Source organism: Spea bombifrons, chromosome 12 (assembly GCF_027358695.1).
Source record: "Spea bombifrons isolate aSpeBom1 chromosome 12, aSpeBom1.2.pri, whole genome shotgun sequence".
Lineage (NCBI taxonomy): Eukaryota > Metazoa > Chordata > Amphibia > Anura > Pelobatidae > Spea > Spea bombifrons.
In genome coordinates this window covers 15109801-15129478 of record NC_071098.1, presented here as the reverse complement: position 1 = coordinate 15129478, position 19678 = coordinate 15109801, and the positions used below count along the sequence as shown (strand labels likewise).

The 19678-nt window shown below is 40.9% G+C and overlaps 1 protein-coding gene across 3 annotated transcripts; it reads left to right on the top strand.

The window, feature by feature from the left end:
- Positions 1 to 3427: 3427 nt before the first annotated feature.
- On the top strand, positions 3428 to 19446 carry SLC37A4 (solute carrier family 37 member 4). 3 transcript variants are annotated; one of them, XM_053452600.1, is made up of 10 exons: positions 3428 to 3625; positions 9900 to 10378; positions 11171 to 11403; positions 11584 to 11827; positions 12217 to 12378; positions 14174 to 14259; positions 14830 to 14943; positions 15676 to 15741; positions 15895 to 16033; positions 18442 to 19446. In XM_053452600.1, exons 2-10 carry the CDS (start codon positions 10225 to 10227, stop codon positions 18606 to 18608), a joined length of 1365 nt encoding a protein of 454 aa, XP_053308575.1. In that variant the 5' UTR covers positions 3428 to 3625; positions 9900 to 10224; the 3' UTR covers positions 18609 to 19446. The 3 variants fall into 3 exon arrangements, with proteins under 3 accessions (XP_053308575.1, XP_053308577.1, XP_053308576.1); XM_053452601.1 differs by lacking the exon at positions 3428 to 3625 and adding an exon at positions 8453 to 8471; XM_053452602.1 differs by lacking the exon at positions 15676 to 15741.
- The last annotated feature ends 232 nt before the right edge of the window (positions 19447 to 19678 follow it).

Below are 19678 nucleotides of genomic sequence, written 5' to 3'. Positions count from 1 at the left end.
ATTTTTATATTGGTTTATATGAAAACATAGTAATTTAGGTTGAAGTTCAACCCTTCAAAAGAAGGAAAAAAATCCTATTGGATATCGTATGTCGCGAGGGGTGCATAGTGTTACACTGAGCTGATGTGCTGGGCGGCAGGGTAATTCAATGTTTCCCTTGCTTTCCTACCTTTCCACTAAAGGTTCCCAGCATCAGCCAATAACACGTATGCTATGTGAACATGTATGTTAGTAGGTAGTATACATACATGGGGGTAGCATCAGCCAATAACATGTATGCTATGTGAACATGTATGTTAGTAGGTAGTATGCATACATGGGAGTAGCATCAGCCAAATAAAAATACAATTTGGGGAACTAGACTGTTCCTTTATGTGATATGATGCGTTTAAGCCGTTCTAAAGATGTTCCTGTGTTTAACCCCTTGATGACAATTGCCGGTCCGGGCACATCACCGAAAATCAAGTCGATAACGACAATTGACGTGCCAGGACCGGCACGTCTTTAAACGGGTGCAGAAAGCAAACTATTTTCGCTTTCTGCATTGAAACAGCGTTGCTGTAATGCCTCGAGGAGGCATTCAGCAACGCCATGATCGGCACAAAGGGGCCATCTCTGGCCTCTCCCCGGGGCTTCAACATCGCAGCTGCCGGTGATCTTCGCCATGGCGGCGACCCGGGAAAAAAAAACAATAAAGATGAAAAAGTTCGCTAGACTGTCTCCAGACCCTCTAGAGAACTCTGGCTCCACTTGCAGGTTGAATACAGGTACTGCATTCAACCATGCAAGTCAATGGAGCTCAGCTTTCTAATCACAGTGTGATTAGTAAAAATAAATTAAAAATAAAATTAATAATAATTAGAAAAAAATGGTAAAAAAACCAGTAAAATGTAAAAATTTCCCACTGATGTCACTATCAGGGGAACCTTCAAGTTGAAAAAAAAATGTAAAAAAAAAAATTAAAAAGGCAAAAAAAATAAAATATATATATATAAAAAATATATTTTTGTGAGCAAGTCCTAAAATTAGCATATTAGCTTAAAACAATTCTCACATGGAAAGAGTTAAAATACTGGCATTTTAAATGCCCATGGGGTGTCTTTTAAAAAATGTATGATTTGATGGGGTAAATTGAATTGGCCGGGTTCAACAAGGTCCCAATTAACACGGGGGGAAGGATGGCCACACATCTAATTTCCAATTAGAAAAATGCACACGTACCAAATGTGGCCTTTTAGTTCCCCCCAAAAATGACAAACCCATGCATGTGGGGTATCACTGTACTCAGGAGATGTTGCTGAACACATATTGGGGTGTCGTGTGACAGCGGCATATACCAGGAGCTGTAAATTCATACATAAAGTAGGTGTGTGTGGGAAAAATACACACACAAAAATACTACTGCAAACTTTGAAACAACGCTGGTGGTAAAATGTGTGCATGCAAAGAGTTAAAATACCAGCATTTAAAATACCCTGTGGTGTGTAGTTTTCAAAAATATACGGTTTTGTTGGGCACACTGAAATGGACCGGCTCAAAGATGTACCAAATAGGGCATGGGCAGTGGGATCCCCAAATGCCAAAGTTCACCATTGAAAAATGCGCATGCCCCATATGTGGCCCTTTTGCCCCCAAACAGCCAGGCAAAATCATTCATGTGGGGTATCACTGCGCTCAGGAGATGTTGCTGAACATATATTGGGGTGTTTTGTGATAGTGACATATACGAGAACGTTTTAATTCATACCTGAAGTAAAATGTGTGTGACAAAACAAATGCAAAAAAATGACTACCATAAAGTTTGACAAAGGCTGATGGTAGAATAAGTGCTTGGAAAGGGTTAAAATACTAGCATTTGGAATACCCTGGGCTGTCTAGTTTTCAAAAATATATGACTTGATGGGGTAAATTGCATTGGCCGGGTTCAAAGATACCCGAAATGGCACATGGGGGGGGAGAATTACCAGATTCGGAAAAAATGGCTTTGAAATAGCAAAACGCTACCTGTACTTATTGCCCCATAATGTGTAAAAAAAAAAGCAAAAAAACATAAAAACATTGGGTATTTCTAAACTCAGGACAAATAGTAGAATCTATTTAGCAGGGTTTTTTATTACCTTTTATAGATGAGTAAAAGATTTTTCAACTAAAAGTTAGAAACAGTCATTTTTTTCTAAATTTTTCACCATATTTTATACTTTTTTTAATAGTAAATAATATGATACAATCAAAACAATGTCATCTAAAGAAAGCCCTTCTTGTCCTGAAAAAAACAATATCTAATGTGTGTGGGTTCAGTAAACGGGAAAGAAGAAAGTTACAGCTAAACACGAGCAGCGGAGAAATGTTAAAAAGGCCATTGTCACAAAGGGTACAAAAAGTAAAATCAGCCTTTGTCACGAAGGGGTTAAAGGGTCATGCTAGGCATCATACCTACTTTAACCCCTTTAAAACCTTTATGATGTTCCATGCTGCCATGAAAACGTGTGGATTAACCCCTTCTTTACGTGTTTTTAAGATATGTTTGTGGGTTTCATTTTTACTGAACCCACACAAATTAATTTTCAAGAACAGACAGGGCTTTCTTTAGATGCGACTTTTATATGTATAGTGCAACATTTAGTATGAATAATATATGAAGAAAACAAACGAAGAAAGTGCTACGGGTTTGTAAATACTTTGTGACAATTATTGGGCAAATGTTATTGGCATAAATTGCTGTTTCAAAGTATTGTTTTCTATTATTTTTAGTATATTTGTTTGTAACATAATCACAAACAAATGAACAATAAATAACCCACAAAGTGCAGATAACCGGGCTATTTCACTGACGGCTTTTATGCACAAACACATAAAATATAATTTATCACAACGCATTCAGCCGCCCCTGTTGATTACATTAATACCCCCCACGCCGAGGGTCCTGTCCGCCATCTACTACCCTCAGTAACATAAAACCTCCTTAAATGACATTGAAGCCGCTGACCTTGTTTTTATATTCCTCGTCCTTTTATGACAGCCCGCCTCTCACCTGAACATATCCAGATCCCTTACTCCTAACTTTAATAACCCTACGAGGTGATCACACATATCTGCAACCCCCTCCGACAGCCCCACTCAGGGCATTTTACAGCACAGCGCTGTTACATGCCTCCTGGGCAGCATTTACGCTACAGCGCTGATATTAGCTCGTCTTATGCCTCCCGTACAGCGTTTTACGGTACAGCGCCGTTATACGCCTACCGTGAAGCAGTGTCGTGTCAGCGACATTCCGCTTTGCGATTAGCATAAACGCACCGAGTCGCAGCTGTCACAGAACGTAATGCAGTCGGGTTATGGTTACCGAAGGGAGGAGCTCTATTCCCACTTCACAGCTCCGCGCGCTGAACGGCTCTATTTATATTTCTGCCTCATTCGCCCTCTCACTGGGTCCATCTGCCAGGAAACCAGCACGGCCTGCTGACAGGGGCCCGCTCCAGTCTGCTCTGTAGAAACGCCATATATAACCGCCCAATGCCCATTCTCTGCCCCGGCACAGGGGATGGGACGCGGTCAATCGATTAAAGCCATATTCATCCAATCGGAGAGAGAGGCGGGGTTACCTTGGAGACAGCGGGGAAGACAGGTAAGGAAATCGCCTGAAGCTGCAGTTACGGGTCCTATGAGTAGTTTCTTCGAGGAGTGGTAAGAGCCGGATGTACCATATGGATATATATACATAATATATATATATATATAAATTCATTTAGTACCTCTGGCTCCTATCACAATGTATTATTGATCGTGGGGGGGGGGTCTGTATGTTATACATACCAGTACCACGTTTAATGTTTTAAGCAAACTCATAACCGTGCACCTGGGAGCATGTAATAACGTGTAACCGTGCGCTAGGGGTATAATGGCATTTTAAGGGCTGGGCAACTTCATATGGAGTGGGCTGAGCAGAACTTGTGTCTGAAGGTTGCCATCCTTGAGTCATGCAGTAGCATAAACCGTTCAGCAGTGGTCGCTATACCGAGTGTGTTGCACCTAACCCACCAATAATCGATTAAAGATGACCCAGGGGCATACCTAGAGTATTTGGCACCTGGGGAAGATCCTGTATGTGGCAACCCCCCCCCCACACAGACTAAAACTGCGTAGCTTCTATTGTTATATACTGGCACACACATTGACGGGGGTACAGCATTAGTGTTATCACTATATACTGAGGCAAACATTGACGGTGGTACAGTGTAATCCCTATCACTATACATTGAGTCAGACATTGGCAATAATGCAGCATAACCCCTATCACTATATACTAAGCCAAACATTGATGTGGTGTAGACCTACCACTTCAGTGTCTGGCTTAGTATATAGGGATGCAGCGAAATGAAAATTCTGGACCGAAACCCAAAATTCAGCATTCACTTGGCCAAAACCGAAATTGACCCCCCAATGTTTAAAAACAAAAACAAAAAAATTATTTTTTATTAAAAGGAAGTAACACACCAAAATTCAATAACAATAAATATATATATACACATATACACATTGTTAACAGCAATCACACTCCTATCATGCCCAGGCATACCCAGATACCAGCATACCTGGGCATGATATACCGTATTGGCTCGGATATAGGCCGCCCCCGTATATAGGCCGCACCCTAAAAGTTTGGTGCTTTTTTAAAGAAAAAGTTTTTTTTCTTTAAAAAAGCACCAAAAAAAACATGCTGCCACTCTGCCCCCCCCCCGAGATATGCTGCCACTGTCCTCCCTCCCCGAGATATGCTACCACTGTCCTCCCTCCCCGAGATACGCTGCCGCTGTCCTCCCTCCCCGCGATACGCTGCCGCTGTCCTCCCTCCCCGCGATACGCTGCCGCTGTCCTCCCTCCCCGCGATACGCTGCCGCTGTCCTCCCTCCCCGAGATCCGCTGCCGCTGTCCTCCCTCCCCGAGATCCGCTGCCGCTGTCCTCCCTCCCCGCGATACGCTGCCGCTGTCCTCCCTCCCCGCGATACGCTGCCGCTGTCCTCCCTCCCCGCGATACGCTGCCGCTGTCCTCCCTCCCCGCGATACGCTGCCGCTGTCCTCCTCTGCCCCCCCCCTCCTCGACTTACCGGAGCAGACTCCCGGGTGTCTTGCGGGGCCGGCGAGGGACATCTACGCAATACGCGTATGCAACTTCCGGTACCGGTAGTTGCATGCGCGTATTGCGTAAATGTCTCCCGCCGGCCCCGCAAGACACCCGGGAGTCTGCTCCGGTAAGTCGGGGGTGGGCAGAGGTAAAACGCTTAGATAACCTCCCGTGCCGGCACCCCCCCGTGGGAAGTGCTGGCAGGGGAGGCTGTCTGAGCGTATCGGGGAGAAGGATGCAGGTCCCCTGCACCGCAGGTCCCCCTGACTGCATGTCCCGGGCGTCGGGCGCTAGAGCCCGAATATAGGCCGCACCCCCACTTTAAAAACTTAAAGTGGGGGAAAAAAGTGCGGCCTATATTCGAGCCAATACGGTATATATATTAATATTGTTATTGAATTTTTTTTTAAGACGACCCTGATTATAAGACGACCCCCCAAATCTTAATATTAATTTAGGAAAAAAGAAAAAGCCTGAATATAAGACGACCCTATAGGAAAAAAGTTTTACCAGTAAATTCATTTAAGCTATTTTTTTAATAAAAGCTATGATTGAGAAAAATATTTTGGTTTTATTTCCTTCTAATTTCCAACCTGCCCCCCAGTTATGCACATCTGCCCCAGAAATGCCTTATACCCCCTATATGCCACCGTGCCCCATGATATGCCTTTTAACCCTATATGCCACTCTGGCACTTAGAGGGTTAAAAGGCATATTATGGGGAAGAGTGGCATATAGGGAGGTTTAAGGCATTCAGGAGGCAGAGTGGCGTATAGAGGGTTAAAAAGGCATTTCTGGAGGCAGAGTGGCATTAAGGGGGTTAAAAGGCATTTCACAGAGCACTCTGCCTCCAGAAATGCCTTATGCCCCCCATTTAACACCCCCCCCCCAAAACTTACCGGTGCTTCTGACTTCCCTGTCATGTAGCCGGGGCAGCGTGTAGATCCCACGCACTTGCGCTGCAGCCGAAAGGAGGCGTGGCTAGCAGCGGGGGTTGTCTGCGTCCATCACGCAGACCTTCCCCGACTGTCAGAGATCGCATGATGGACGCAGACAACTCCCGCTGCTAGCCACACCTCCTTCCTGCTGCAGCGGAAGTTGTCTACGTGAATCGCGTAGACATCTACACGCTGCCCCAGCTACACCCCGGGGACTCAGAAGTACCGGTAAGTGGGGCGGGGGAGACAGGAGGATCAGGTCCCCTGCAGCTGCGGGGGATCTGGATCTTAGTCGTCTCATAGTCAGACCTATTTAAGGTCTGATTATAAGACAACCCCGATTATAAGACGAGAGGTATTTTTCAGAGCATTTGCTCTGAAAAAGCCTTGTCTTATAATCGAGCAAATACGGTACCTTTAATAAAAGTGTGGTTAACACACCAAGATTGGAAAAAAATCCAATAACAATATTAATATATATATGATTGCTAATCACACTCCTATCATGCCCAGGCAGACAGTACATGCTGGACACTGGGCATGATAGGAGTGTGATTACAGCCTCCTTAAGCCATGCTATCCACCCCACAACCTTACATAACACCCATCACTCTCACACATTTACTAATCCATTCTCACTCTTACTGAATGTTTTCCTACCTTTCCTCTGTCACTACAGCTACTTCCTCCTCCTCCCCTTTTTCGCTCTTCCTCTTGCCTCTTCTTCTTCTTCTTCTTCTTCTGTGTCCTTGATCAGTGCTTGCTTAGTTTTCCAGATATTCCTCTATTGAAATGATAAGCCAACTGGAGGGAAAGCCTTGCTGTGTTGATTTATGAGACTGCGATAAGATTAGTTAAAAGCATAAGTAAGGCAAGAGAGGGGGATCTATGTTAATTAATTAAACACTCATTTATTTTAGTACTAAATATGACCTCGAATGCAACTTTTTTTAAATATAAATGACCTTACATATGCTTCACTGATCAGTTAAAGAAAAGAGATCGGGACTGCTCATTTAATTACTACTTACTATTAGTGTTGAAATGATAGCTATCAGCATTATGTGCTTCCCAGCAACAGTAAACAACGACATTTCTTTGTCTTTAAATTTCAGACAGGTTTAATGCCTTGAAACTTAAAAGTACATACTCTACAACGCGTGTTTACATGCTCTTTGACACAGCATTGAATGTGTTATTTCTCTGCCAAATGTCAACAGTTCCTGGGACCTTTACACAGATTAAACATACACGCTGCTGCTGTAAACAGGTTGAACAAAATGTGCTTTCCAGGCTCCTGTCGGGTTTCCACCGCATGTATTACAGGTGCGGGAAGAGATTGTGAGCTACCCCCCCCCACACACCTTTTTTGTCAGACAAAAACATAAAAAATAAAACTCAGAAAGTTTAATAAAACCACATCTCTACATTTTGATCACTGGTACACAATGATATATTGGGTGTGTGTCCCATAGTCTCCTCGCCTCAGGCCTGGACTGGACATCTTAAAGGAACCGCTATAATGTCATTACAACAGCAAGACATTATGGGATTCTATCTAATTCCATAAGAGATCCATGGGATCTACTAAGACTACTAAGGTTCTTATAACCCCGGTAGTGGACTAATAGTTGATAACGAGCAGTAGAGATAATAGCTGAAAATAAAAGATAGTGTAGAAGTTTTTTTTTTTATCTACTACTACTGCATTTTGTTTTATTTTGTATAAGCTGTATGCAATCTACAGTAATTTTTATGATTTCTAAATATTTATATGGCTTCAAAGGATAGCCCTTCTCCTGAAAACAATATATATGTGTTGTGTAAGTAACATAAATGTAAAAAAAGACATAGCAAAAGTGCTACACACTTGAGATTGCGTTACTGTTACGGGGTCACTGTACCCAAGGCTGGGTACCCCTGTTTGAAGGCTGAGGAATCACCAGTCAGTAAGCTCATACGGATAGCTCCTGCTATCCAAGGAACAGCCAGACCACAATTTGTGCAGTAAAACAAGAACAACTTTTATTAAAACCACATAGGACACATATAGAGCTTTAATTCTATTAACATTCTTGTTCTCAATCTACACAGAACCCAACCCCAAATCCCATCATCTTATAAAATCTTGCCAGGTCATGGTATCAGAAACTGGACACAAAAGTGCTTCATGACCCGGCTAAAAGTTTCACAAAACTATCAGCCTGTTAGCCTGGCCCTGTGACCACTGACCCTGTCACAGTTACCGTACCATATGGCTGTGTGTGTTAATTACCGCTCACACTTGCCCTTTGCGATTTGAGCAGGGCAGTCTGCCATCCCCCAGGAGCCACAAAGCTCAGAGCGTATTATATATAGTCGGAGGTTGTTACATGCACAGCTGACTGAATCCATGTGATCCTTCCTATCAGGTAAGAGAGCTGAATCAATGGAGGCCTGGACTGGCCATTGGAGGCGCTGGGCAAATACCCAGTGAGTTTGTACCCGATAGCCCCTCACACTGACATGGTTACAGGCAGGCAGCCACAGCAACCAGTCAATGGCCTAAAGGCACTTTCCATGCATGGGCACAGGGCTATCATTAGATGTAAGCCCAGAGCGGACGCTGAGCCAATGCTGTGACTGACCGTATATAATATGCAAGAGATTTCTTCGGCCAAACACCTGCACAGAAAATGCGTTTGCAAAGGGGGACACTATAAAAATAGTGAGGAGGTTCTCCCTGTATATTCATTGTTTTAACCCCTAGTGGGGCAGGCTGAACATCACTCCACTGCTCTTGTTTTATTTATATATTTGTACCCAATTATTGAGGTCTTTTATATATATATTTCTTTTGTCTCTGTATTTCTTTTATTTAATGTATTGTATATTTTTTTGTCTTTGTATTAAACATATTGTTTTTACATTTATCCAAGGGCTGTCTCTTGTGTTCAGTGAATGTAAATTCTCACTGGTAAAATGCCTCCTATAACACATCACTGCATATGTTATATCTTTGTGCCCAGCATTGTAATACTGAAACGTGATGTTCCACTCTCAAATAATTCACCTGAAATTTGCGTTTGTTGTTAAGAGGTCAAACGTTTGTGGCACCAACAGCAACTGTAAGGGGTTAGAAGCTGGAGCTGCTTATCTGGTTTGACCTGTCAAACTAATACTATGGTATAAGAGGTCAGATTTTAGAATGCACAAGCTTTTCTTCTTGTTTTCTGTTCTGCAAATGTGTATATGTCTCATCATATACTAATGCAGATCTCTTCCATCTCAAGCTGATGGAGTGGTTCTAACACTCCTTGGATTTTTCGTGCATTCAGATAGGATAGCGAAATATTTTATTATTATTATTATTATTATCTTTTATTTATATAGCGCCAACAATCTATGCAGCGCTTAATACAAAACATATATTCAAGGGGTCTGACAAGACGAGAATTGACAGACTAAGACAAACCGATACATTAGGTGGAGAGATCCCTGCTCGCAAGCTTACAATCTTGAGGATGAAGGCCAATAAATTGATAAGACTTCGATTTTATCCCCAGATGGAGAGGTCCCTATATTTTTTCCTCTTTGTGTATATATGAATGCACGTGTGGTCATAAACATATTGATTTCATATTTTTGTAATATGGCAGCACTATTTTTTTCCAAGCTGCAATGTTTCCATGCCAGAGACCTCTTACCTAATTTTTAATGTTATTACTGTTTTCTTGTATGATTTCCAATGTCCCTTACTATTATTCAATGAGGCCTAACTGGCTCTGATCAATTGTTTTTTTTTAGCTTTAATGTAACAGTAATCCTTCTCTCCTATTTGTTTGATTCTGTCCCTGCAGGGTGACTATCACGTGTAACATCTCCTGGTTAATGATTCTACTCATATAACTACTTCGCCTTACAGCAAGTAAACAGGAGAAACACTCAACTCAGCAGAATCCTGCTTTGGTTCCTGTGCTGTCCCCTCCCGTCAGTCTCTCCCTTCAAGCCACCAGAGACACTTCTCCTTGAACTCTCACTCGGAATTCTTTTAGGATATGTGAGGGGTTCAGATCTATATATAGAGGAGGCTTACTGTTTAAGCTGTTCTCGATTTGGAATATTTCAGTACTCCCCCAGCTCCATTCAGTAGAATTCTAGTGTCCTCTGAACGGATTTTGAAGTATGGCAGCACAAGGCCAGAACTATGGATACTACCGGACAGTCATCTTCTCGGCCATGTTTGTGGGTTATACCCTGTATTACTTTAACCGTAAGACCTTCTCCTTTGTCATGCCATCTGTGATGCAGGAGATACAACTTGACAAGGATGACCTGGGTAAGTGACTTTTTTTTTAAATGTTATTTTTTAAAGCAATGTCCAGTGTTTATGTAGATGGTTTTTGTGTTAAGCAAAACTAATTACTGACTTCTAATGAGTTGGGAGTAAAGTATTAGACGCTAAAGTAAAGGGAAAAAAGAAACAGGATTGGTTGACTTGTATTTTGTGAAGGGAAAAAAATGATCAAGAGATGTCTTGGCGTTTGTAATCTGTTCACTCATTTCTTCAAATAATGGATTTGGGACCAATTTTGATCTCTGAAACAGTAACAATTGACATTTAATGACAATTAACAGGAGGGCCAAGAGCCCTCTTTATGACCTTTTCAGGGGCTTCCAAACTTTTTTGTTTACCTCATTTGTGTTTAGTAGCAGTTTGCGTATAGCCACAGAGCAATCTAGAGTAATGTACAGCCTTGTTGTCATATTGTCCTGATTGACTGTTTTATGTGTTCATTTCATTGGCTTTATATGCAGTGGCCCTTGGCTCATGTAACTCTATTCACTACTATATAGTGCAGGTTGGGGTATTGTTATACTAGTGGGCTATATGACTGGGATTGCCCATTTAATTTGAACATTGGCAGTCCTGCCTGCTTTTTTGCACGGTGTTTAAGAAACTACTAAATATGAGAAGGAAAAGGCTTGGTTTCATATAATCATTTTTAGTTTGAGGCAAAACCTTAAAGTGCCTCCGGGCCCCAGAAGGACACCGGGGCTGCACACACCATGGGGTGATGTACAGTACCGTGCATGTCTAAAAGCTAACTCTGTAAACTTGTATCCACAGGTCTGATCACGAGCAGCCAGTCTGCAGCTTACGCCATCAGTAAATTTATAAGTGGGGTCTTGTCTGATCAGCTAAGTGCTCGTTGGCTTTTCTCTATCGGCTTGTGCCTGGTGGGTCTTGTGAATGTGGCCTTCTCTTGGAGCTCCAGTGTATCGGTGTTTGCCATTCTTTGGTTCTTTAATGGCCTAGCACAGGGACTGGGTTGGCCTCCATGTGGCAAAGTTCTTCGTAAGGTAAGAGGGGCAGTGCTATGCACATATATATTCATATCTAAATCATTATTAAAGGGTGAGATTGAGATATAACAGAAAAATGTTACTTGTCTGTGGAGTGATAATTTCTGTAGGATGTTCTAGGTCAAAAATATCAAAGGATCCTCTATGGTAATTATCCTGTTCCTTTGTGTCTTACAGTGGTTTGAACCCTCCCAGTTTGGGACATGGTGGGCCGTGCTTTCTACCAGCATGAACTTGGCAGGTAGTCTTGGTCCAATTATTGCCACACTGATAGCTGCCAGTTACAGCTGGCGAAGCACCTTATCCCTGTCCGGGTACATCTGTGTGGGAATCTCTTTTCTATGCCTTATATTGATCAAGAATGAGCCAGCAGATGTGGGTTTGAGGAACATCGAGCAGGCACCCAAGAAAGGGAAAAAAGGTGAGTGTTGCCGTTGCAAAAACCTATTTAATTAACATGTCTGACATCTTTATATTCAGAAAGGAATATGTTTCTGTTAATAAGAGTATTGTGGTTTTCTGGATTATTATAGGTCTCATTCTCAACAGGAATGTATTATTTAATTAAATACGTGCATTGATTTGTCTATTTTGTAGGACAAACGTTAGGTAAGTAAGCATAGTAATTTCTGCACCATATATTGATCACAAAAGCAATTGTAGGCTCCACCGTTCACCAGTGAGGTGTCCTAACGTACTTAACAGTCAACAGCTCACAGATGTAGAACACCTTTGATTATGACAATATTATTAAAATACCAGTTGTGTAATAGATTTAACTCTAATTAACTTGATTATATTACCTCCCAGGTACCCAGTCTTTAGATGAGACAACCCTGAAAGAGTTCCTCTTTTCGCCATACCTTTGGTTGCTGTGTCTTGGATACCTCGTGGTGTTTGGAGTGAAGACGTGCTGCACAGATTGGGGACAACTCTTCTTGATCCAGGACAAGGGACAGTCTGCGTTGATTGGTGAGGATAGGGGGTCACCCACACACTATAACCTCCTCTGGGCACGTTTTGCATGTGGCAACTGAGAAACTGAGAAATCATGATCATTGTATGCAATCATGGACACTACAATTCAAATGTTTAGGGTCAGTTAGAAATGTCCTTTTATTTAGAAGAAGAAGGAAAAAAAGCATATTCTGTCCATTAAAATAACATCAAATAGATCAGAAATACAGAACAGACATTGTTATTGGCTTAATGATCTAAATACAATAATGCAGCAGGTGCAGCAGCACATTGCATGAACATCTTGTATTTATCGAAATAATACCCTCTTAGAAAAGCAGGATGTGTTAATGTCAAGCCAGTTAACTTCCAATCCACTCCGCAACCACAAACAAAAAGCTTTATTCTATTTAGAATATTAAAACAACATAATATTTACCAATGTTGTCCAACTGGTCCTTGTTGATAAATTAAGTGGAAAGAAAAATATTGGGCAATTGCCATAAAATTCCAAATTGGCTAGGAGAAGATACGATGAGTATTAGGTAATCAAAAATTATGACAAAATATGTTTTTTTATATGTGAAGCCCTCCTTTTGTCTAAACGTTTGTCTATCACAATAATCTTCATCTATTTATTGAAATCTTTCAATCAGAATTGTGGATTTTACTTATATAATTAGGAACTTCATAGCATATTTCCACAAATGTAGTTCCATTTTTTACTGTTAACAGATGCTCTGGTCTAAGGAACAATTTTTAAGGAAAGGTGCATCCTTGACCACATAGTGTATCTCTATGAGACAATACCTTCTCAGTAATAAGCCAGTTTCAGTGGTCTTGCAATGTACCAACCTGTGACATTCACATTTGTTCTCAATATGGAGAGGGAAAAAAAAAAACAAAAACATTTTATATGAGTTAAAAAACCCAAGATGGCTCGGACTCCATTTTGTGTGAGTGTAATATGCTAAAACATAATACACATGCTTTCCAGCCTGAAATATCTGACAATCTTCATAGACGTACAGAGGCACCTTATCAGCAACCATCTCTCCTGTTTTCCAATTGCATGTTGTGTTAGCTAATCCAAGTTCAGGTTTGAAAGGCTATTTGATCATTAGAAAACCCTTTTGCAATTATGTTACACAGCAAGAAATGTCCTTGTTTTCCATGAAACCAGCTAAGTGATCACGAACATTTGAACGGCAGTGTAAACTATGGTTTGTCACTCTAATTAAACCCTTCAATCTTAGGACTTACTATTAAGTCTTAAAAGAAAACAAAGATAATTTTGGACATTTAAGATATGATTGCATTGGCGGGGTGATCAGGTTGTGTAATAGCAGTATATAACATTTTCCCTTATATCGTTCTACGTGTACTCACACGTGCATAACAGTACAACCCATCCTGAGTGCACCACACATACTTATACCATCCGCAGTAAGTGTACTGCATATGGTCCCGTACTCCCCAGAGTAGTTCTTTGCCTTTACGTTTCATGATGTGCGACTGGCAACACAAAATGCTTTGTTTTCCTACTCAGGAATGTACAAACGTACACTTTTGTGTTAGACAGAATTTTTTCCACGCAATTCAGGGCAATTCAGGCCAGAAATGGTTTTAAGCCCTTTACAACATATACATGCTCGTGGCTGTATTAAGCCTACAAAATAATCAAACGCCTGATGTGCCTTAGGCATTGGACTTTTAGTTCTCGATTGTAAAGTACATCATTTGGGACCTTGCTTATGCAAAATTTGTCGAGTGTTTAAAATGTATGTGCTTCTCCTCGCTTCTCTTACAGGCAGCTCCTACATGAGTGCGCTAGAGGTTGGTGGTCTGGTAGGCAGTATTGCTGCAGGTCTGCTCTCTGATCGCGCTGTCGCAAAGGTAAGAAGGCATCTCTTGCATGTCTGTTCACAAGGTGGGGGGCTCATGGCCTTTGCTAGGTCCTCCTGTGCATTGGCTTTCATTGATTGACAAACAGAAATAAGCGCTTTGTTTCCTATAAACTGCACAAGGCAGATGCTTTAAGGGTTGTCTATTATAAACATGACAAAATGTTAGCCTTGTCAGTGCTCCACCAACTTCTACTGATACCTAACCATTGGTATGAGTGGGGCATTTTAGCTTTATCTGTTTGACATCCACAACCATTCTCTGTCTCATTCTTCCTATAACCCCTTGGACAAGACTAATATTTTACCTCCTTCCAGAAAAATTCCATGGACACCCATGATCCCTTGTTTGTTTTTTTATTTGTGGTTTCTTCTCTCTGTAAATATTCACAATTTTTTGTATATCTATTAATAAGAAACTTACTTTGCTATATTTTTTTCTTCCCCTGTTGCATAAATATCCCCTTTTGCGTATCACACGTATTCTTTTTCCGCAATCTTTCTGCTTTCCTGCTCACTCCTGCTCTTTTAATACCCATGTCACATTTTGTTTTCCTCTCAGGTAGGTTTGAAGAACTATGGTAACCCTCGCCACGGACTCCTCCTCTCCATGATGGCTGGAATGGTTGTGTCCTTGTTTCTGTTCCGAGTTACAGTTACACCAGGATCACCCAAGGTAACACTAATTTAAACATTAAACACATGTTAAGACACATTGATGGAGAAGGAGAAGAGGGCCCTTCTCATGGAAGCTTACAATCTATTACGAGGTTAAAAAGAGATGAGTCAAAGGTGGGGAAAACCAAAACTGTTTTATCTAGATTCTGATAAAAATGCTTCTTTGTTATTTAAGAATTGGTGGTTTGTACATGGTTTGTCACAATATTTTGTTGACAACATACATTTTTAAAGAAGTAAAAATATGTCATAAAACAATCAAATAGCTTTTATGTACCTATAGCATATTGACAAACTATTTAGTGTCCTACTTTGCACACAGGCTGCAGTGTATTCTGGCCCAGCGCAGCAGGTCGAAGGTGGTGGCAGTCCCCCAACACACACACACACCCTGAAAAACCCTAAAGCCTATCCTTAACACAGATTCTGCACACACAAGCAACACCACCCTATAGTTGACTAAGGAAGAAACTCAATTTGCTGCTAGATAGGCATGCTGTGTATGAAGAAGGCAGATTGTACTGTGGTCCAGTACTAAAAAATAATATTGTGAAGTCTGAAAGGTTTTTGTGTATGTGTTAATATGTGTGTGTGTATGTATATGTATGTATGTATATATATATAATATATATACTGTATCTTTTATAATACTATATTCCTACTCACTATTTTATATTCTCTGCTCTCTGCAAAGTTTCCACTCTTTGCTTTTCTGCTTGTCTCCTCTCAGGTGGATGGTATCTGGTCTCTCGCAATTCAGCCTCTCTCTGAGATGTCTGGTTTCACTGAACAAGAGGTTTCTGTCTGACTTTGCTTTTCCTTTTTCAAAACACATTTATTTTGCATGTAGTATTTTTTTTTTACTGCTTGATGGTGCTAAAGCACCTGCTGTAGACCAATAACAAACTAGAATGTTGACATTTTACTTATGACTGCTCTATCACCCTAGATTTGGATCCTAATCCTAGGAGCAATCTTTGGATTTTCATCATATGGACCAATTGCTCTGTTTGGGGTTATTGCCAATGAGAGTGCCCCCTCAAACTTCTGTGGAACATCTCATGCCATTGTGGCTCTTTCTGCCAACGGTAAGTAGTCAGAGCTTTGAAGACTCCTTTGGAATATATGATTTCTTTACATGTTGGTATTTCAATTGCGTTATTCCCCCGTACCATTCATATCTTATTCTACCTTTTCCTGCAAAAGGGATAAGAAACTGTATTTGAGTAGCGGGAACTTCTCTATAGACCTTTTGGTTATCAGAGTTTCTAAGCTGATTTATTGACTACTGCGTAACTTCTAACATTATAACATGGGATTTAGATGGGTATCGTGTAAATAAATTAACATTGTTAATGTGCACAGACAATAGATTTTTTCCATGGAAATCTTGGGTTGCTGGGGACATAAAAGGCTTTTAATCGGCCCCTTAACAAGTTTTTGATCGTTATCTCTGTAGTTCTGAGCCGTAGCAGTAAACAATACTAGTTTATTTGTTGTAGCTGATCTAGGAATTGTTTACTGTAGCTGAAGAAAGTGGTTTAGATTTAAAGAGAAGCCTGAGGGAAGATAACAGTTTGCCAGTAGAAAGTTTGAATCCGACAATGTAATCATTAACAAGTTAGTACAAAGTGGAACACAAACATTTGAACATAAAATGTCTAAACACGTGTGACACCAGTGATGGAGAGATTCCATTGGTACAAGGGCGTCACTAGAAACCATAAGGCCCTGGTGCCAAAATACACACACAAGTACACATCCATGCCCACAGGCACACACACACACTTACACATCCATGCACACACACACAATTACACATCAATGCCCACACACAATTACACATCCATGCCCACAGACACACACGCACGCAATTACACATCCATGCCCACAGACACACGCACACAATTACACATCCATGCCCACAGACAGACACACACATGCAATTACACATCCATGCCCACACACAATTACACATCCATGCCCACAGACACACACGCACGCAATTACACATCCATGCCCACATACACACACACATGCAATTACACATCCATGCCCACAGACACACACACAATTACACATCCATGCCCACAGACACACACACACATGCAATTACACATCCATGCCCACAGACATGCTTATACATACATACTAATATACAGATAGACAGACGTATCCCCTCCCGCGGCCGCTTAACCCTCCAGAAGCTTCCTGTTTCACAGCGGGGTCATGTGACATAACATGACCCCTGATACGTTCCTCTCTACCTGCGACCTGGACTGATATTAAACTATTTTGAACTGGTTCAAGGAGACAGGAGCAAGAGCCCGCTGCCACTGCATAATTTTGAAATGTTCTAACTTGTTTGTTATAAAGTGTTTTTGTCTGCTAAGCATTGGACTTCGTCCTGGGTGATTCTATGAAAAACGCCTACATTGGAATGTACACTTAACATCAGATAGTGTCCATAAAGAGCATGTTTCATTGTTCTTCTAAAGATTAAATTGTAGATGTCAAAGGTAATCCTTCCCAGTTTATGTACACTTAAGTGCCGTGGATATTTAATTTCTTAATATCCACTCCAACGTTACCCTATTTACGCTACTCTTAACAGCTATATATGATTCCCTTCTAATTTCCACGGTCCCCAATATTCCCCTGCACATAGTAAAAATCATCTGGCTGTGAAAATTCCTGTGTATATGTATAGTACTTTAAGTCCTGGGTTTTATCATCTTTGCCAAACATTACATTTTGTAGTTTAGGACAATAAATATATGATGGTGTTTACAGATTGAAAGTGCAATACCACTGGTGATGGCGATCTTCCTGTTTGCATGCGTTAAACGATGATGATTTCCTTACAATTATGTTATTTCTCCCTTTCCGTTAGCCCATTTGTTGGTAGCTGATTGAGAAACCCTTTGTATGGGTAGGGGGAGCATGAGTGACGATAACATCAAGATAGAAAATTCATGTGTTAGTTTTCTCAACATGAAATCACAGCCATCATATGGAGAATTGGTCACTTACATGTTAACTAGCTTCATAACAACATCACTGACAAAAAACACTGTAAGCTGAAGGTAGTTTTACTTAGGCAACGTTCTTAGTTTACGTGTCATCATAGAGATGACATGATGTCACTCGATAGAACGTAGAAATTCCTTTGTGTGTTGTGCTTACGTTCTTGTACTAATATGTAGACAATGTAAGTCTTCATTTATTCATTGGACCCATAGGAAAGATAGCACCTCCCTGAGACTGAAAATATGTTTAGATTATGTAGTTGTAATTCTAATGCATGGCAGATGAGGTCAGTGTGATAATGTAGAGTTGCTGAGGATTTACTTAATAGAGTCCTTGCTGTACAAAAAGGCATACACTAAGCTCTTCTTTTCTGTCCTATGTCTAATGTTGCTATTTCTCTTGCATATTAAATGTATTGGGTGCAGGTGTATGGATTGTGTTAAAGAAGCTGTGTTGTATCTTGCAGTTGGAGGTTTCCTCGCTGGACTCCCATTTAGCACAATTGCCAAATATTACAGTTGGGATACTGCATTTTGGTCAGCCGAGATCACTTGTGCAGCAGTCACTGTGCTGTTCTTCCTCTTGCGAAACATCCAGACAAAGATGGGCCGTCTACCAAAGAAATCAGACTGAAATGGAATGAATGAACCCACTACCCTTACCACCAGCCACCAAGAAGAACAAGAAAAGTCTCCCAGTCAGGAGGTAGCCATGGTGGGTTCTAAGCCCTTGGCGAGTTGCTGCAGGACGCTATTTCTGCCAATTGAATGATGTGGTCTGTTATTCACCAAGAGCCAGATCTGCTTATCCTTTAAACAGCCTGTCTTGTGTTTAGGTACATTAACTATTTAATGCTAATTTGGGAATCCCAGAAGGCAAACGGATGCCCATTTTGTGCATTGCACTGGATATGTTTGCCTATGCCCAGTGTTCATATGGATAACGTGTAAATTAATCCTTGGATTTAAAATACTAGGATGACAACTGAACATGGCCATCCAGCAAATGAAGTACCACAGATGAAACCAGTTTGCAATTTATTTTCTCATTCTTCCAGGCTAATTTGCATGGACACCTATCCTGCGGACAGTGCAAAAGTCGGCTGCATCAGGAACAGTCTGAAATGCATCGCCAACTAAATGATATTAACTATACATTGTTTTTTTTTTACCCATTGTGTGTTGTGGACTCCAAGTGGAAATGAAATAACATTTTTGTGATGCAGATATATAACCGAAACAAACTTAGAAACAAAATAGAAATTATTAAAAAATAAAAACATAACTGGAAGTCTATTAATAACAATGTAGTAATTCCCTCTACTCCAGCTACCTCTTTCAACCTTTAACTGAGTAAGGCCTATGAACACATAAAAAATAGTGTAGCTCTGGCCTCTGCATGCTACCAGTACTCATCTTCATCTCCCTATTTTTTACCTCCAACAGTATTAATAAATTAGCATCTGCTGCAATAGGTATCAATTAGTTATTCTGAGCCAGGAATGACAGGTTTTACCCCCTGTTATCCTTGGAATTATTGGCATGTCCATTGGCACGTTTTGTAATTCAACCATGCACAAAAATAAATTACGAAGGGATGAAGTGTTAACAATCTTTTGTTTTACTAAAGGAAAGAGGAACAATCCATTATAATAATAATAATAAAAAAAAATAAGTCTCTTTTAACAGCCCTATTATGGATGA